At 53.8% G+C, this 2,174-nt stretch overlaps 1 protein-coding gene across 1 annotated transcript in view; it reads right to left on the bottom strand.

The window, feature by feature from the left end:
- Positions 1 to 791: 791 nt before the first annotated feature.
- Positions 792 to 2,174, bottom strand: part of ASGR2 (asialoglycoprotein receptor 2) — a 14,037-nt gene continuing 12,654 nt past the window's right edge. The window contains exons 7-8 of the mRNA XM_007100691.3: positions 1,241 to 1,347; positions 792 to 992 (exon numbers count right to left, since the gene is read on the bottom strand). Of these exons, the coding sequence (XP_007100753.2) occupies positions 836 to 992; positions 1,241 to 1,347 (264 nt within the window). The 3' untranslated portion in view covers positions 792 to 835. The remainder of the gene's footprint in view (positions 993 to 1,240; positions 1,348 to 2,174) is intronic.

The following is a 2,174-nucleotide window of genomic DNA, read 5'->3' as shown; positions in this document are numbered from 1 at the left end:
TGTGTGAAACATTTTTAACTACTAGTATATATTACTTTTGTAATAAAAATAAAACCAAAAAATCTAATTGATTACAGACTCTTTTAAGGTCAGTTTCAGAATGATCTTGGAAGGTGCAGTTTACCCACTGTGGAGACTGTTGGAGACACCATGTGCTGGAGACACGTCTAGGTCTGTATGGGGTCATACCAATCCTCCTTCTCTTAGCACACCTTTGTCACTGACCTTCTCCAGCCCAGTTCACAGTTCCCAGGCTGACAGTGGAGCAGGGGTGTTCCCTGGAACCTCTTCTGGAGGGGATCCCAACTGCAGGGAACCCCTCAGGGTGTGGGCAGACCCTCCAGCCCCAGCCCAGCCAGTTCCCCACCCCCACCATTCCACGGGGCCTTCCTGTTTCAATCCCCTTCCCTCCCCTCCCTGACCCGTGTCTTCAAGATTAGGTGTCAAGGACATCCGTCTAGCACTTAAGCTTTCTCTCTTCCAGACCCTCTCCCTCCCTCTTCTTTGTACCCTACAGTTCCCAGTTCCAAATAACCAATCCACGCAGAGTTTTAAGTATCTGTCCTTTTCCTACTCCACTGAGGAGGCCAAAAATTATAATAGTAATTAGGGTGACTTTCAGAAGGAGGCAGGATCTCAGTCTCCCCAGGGTCTGAGCTTCTTCAACCACCCCCTTCTATGTCTCCTCAACCCCTCCCCACGCCTCTGAGGATTCTCTTCTTCCTTTCTTCAAAATACCCAGTGGAGGACTTGGAGGCAGGCAGGGCGCAGGTCAGAGATCTGCTGGAGGTCAGAGGTCTGCTGGAGGTCAGAGGTCTGCTGGAGGTCAGGACACCTAGATGGTGATGTTCCGCTTTATCTCACACACCCAGCGTTTCACTTGCTGGCAGAAATCGTCGTTCCAGCGGCCGTCCCCCCGGATCTCAGCACAGTCCTCGCTGCCCCCCAGCTCGTGCCCCTGCCAGTTGTCTGGCTGAGTGACGGCCCAGTTCCTAGGAAGGCGGGACAGAGCTCAGCTCTGGATGCTCCCTCATCCAGGCAACCCTCATCCCCACCGCAGAAACGCATGGCCTTGGTGGGTTCGGGCAGCAGCAGCTGCAGCCTTGGAGTCTGGGAGTCTTGGGGGGAGGTGGTTGGAGAATTTGGTCCCTGAGGGACGAGTGGGAGTGTACCGGGGGAAGAGACCAGATGGCCATCCCCAGGCCGAACTAACAGGGAGAGAGGAGGAGAAGCCACTTACTTATAGTTGTGTCTATAGTCTGTACCATCCACCCATCTCCAGGAGCCATCACTGTCAGTGAGGCCTATCCAGGTTTTAAAGGGGTTCGTGTGTTGTGCAATGAATTTCTGGAAAACAGGCAGGAGGGAAGTTTCTAGTCCCTTGTACTTCCATGCAGGCATCAGCTATGGTTCCCTCAGCCCTCCCCAGCCTGATCTGCTGCCACCTTGAAGCATCAGCTCCCAACACCAGCTCCTTGCTTTTTCTTCTGCTACCATAGCTAGCATTTAGTGAATATTTACTGGGCTAAACCTCGCACTAAGTGCTTTACAAGGATTATTTTATTTAAATCCCATAAAGCCCTCTAAATTGGGCGCCCTAATGATTCACACTTTACATGTGAGGTCAAGGAACTCACGGTAATCGTGGAGCCCAGAGCAGCAATCCAGTGCCTGAGTTCGTGACCCCTGCCCCCGACCTGTCCTCCCGTTTTATTCCTAACGCACGGCTGCTAGACTCAGATTCTAGGCTTCTCCTTGTCTTCTGCCCACAGCCTCAAACTCTTGGATCCTGACCCCGGCCCCTGCCGCCCCCATGGGCCCCAGTGACCCATTAAGGATCTCGGTTTCTCTCGCCTCTCACGTACACTTATCTGCTCCTGCTTCTATGTATAGCTGTCATTTCTGTTGTTTTCCAGGCCCCAGAGTTTCCAGGCTTGGACCCACTGCCCAGAGCCCTGTTATGACTTGGCTACACGGAGTCTGGCAGTCTGGCTGAAAGTAGGTAGATGCCCTATGTGCGAGGCACAGCCCAGTCATCCAGCTGGCAAGGGTTGGGACAAAAGTGGTCTTTGAGGGACTTCCCTGGTGGCGCAGTGGTTGCGCGTCCGCCTGCCGATGCAGGGGAGCCGGGTTCGCGCCCCGGTCTGGGAGGATCCCACATGCCGCGGAGCGGC

The sequence above is a fragment of the Physeter macrocephalus genome, chromosome 14 (genome assembly GCF_002837175.3).
Source record: "Physeter macrocephalus isolate SW-GA chromosome 14, ASM283717v5, whole genome shotgun sequence".
NCBI classification, from domain to species: Eukaryota; Metazoa; Chordata; class Mammalia; order Artiodactyla; family Physeteridae; genus Physeter; species Physeter macrocephalus.
The sequence above is the reverse complement of the archived record's forward strand: the minus strand, read 5'-3'. Positions and strand labels throughout refer to the sequence as shown.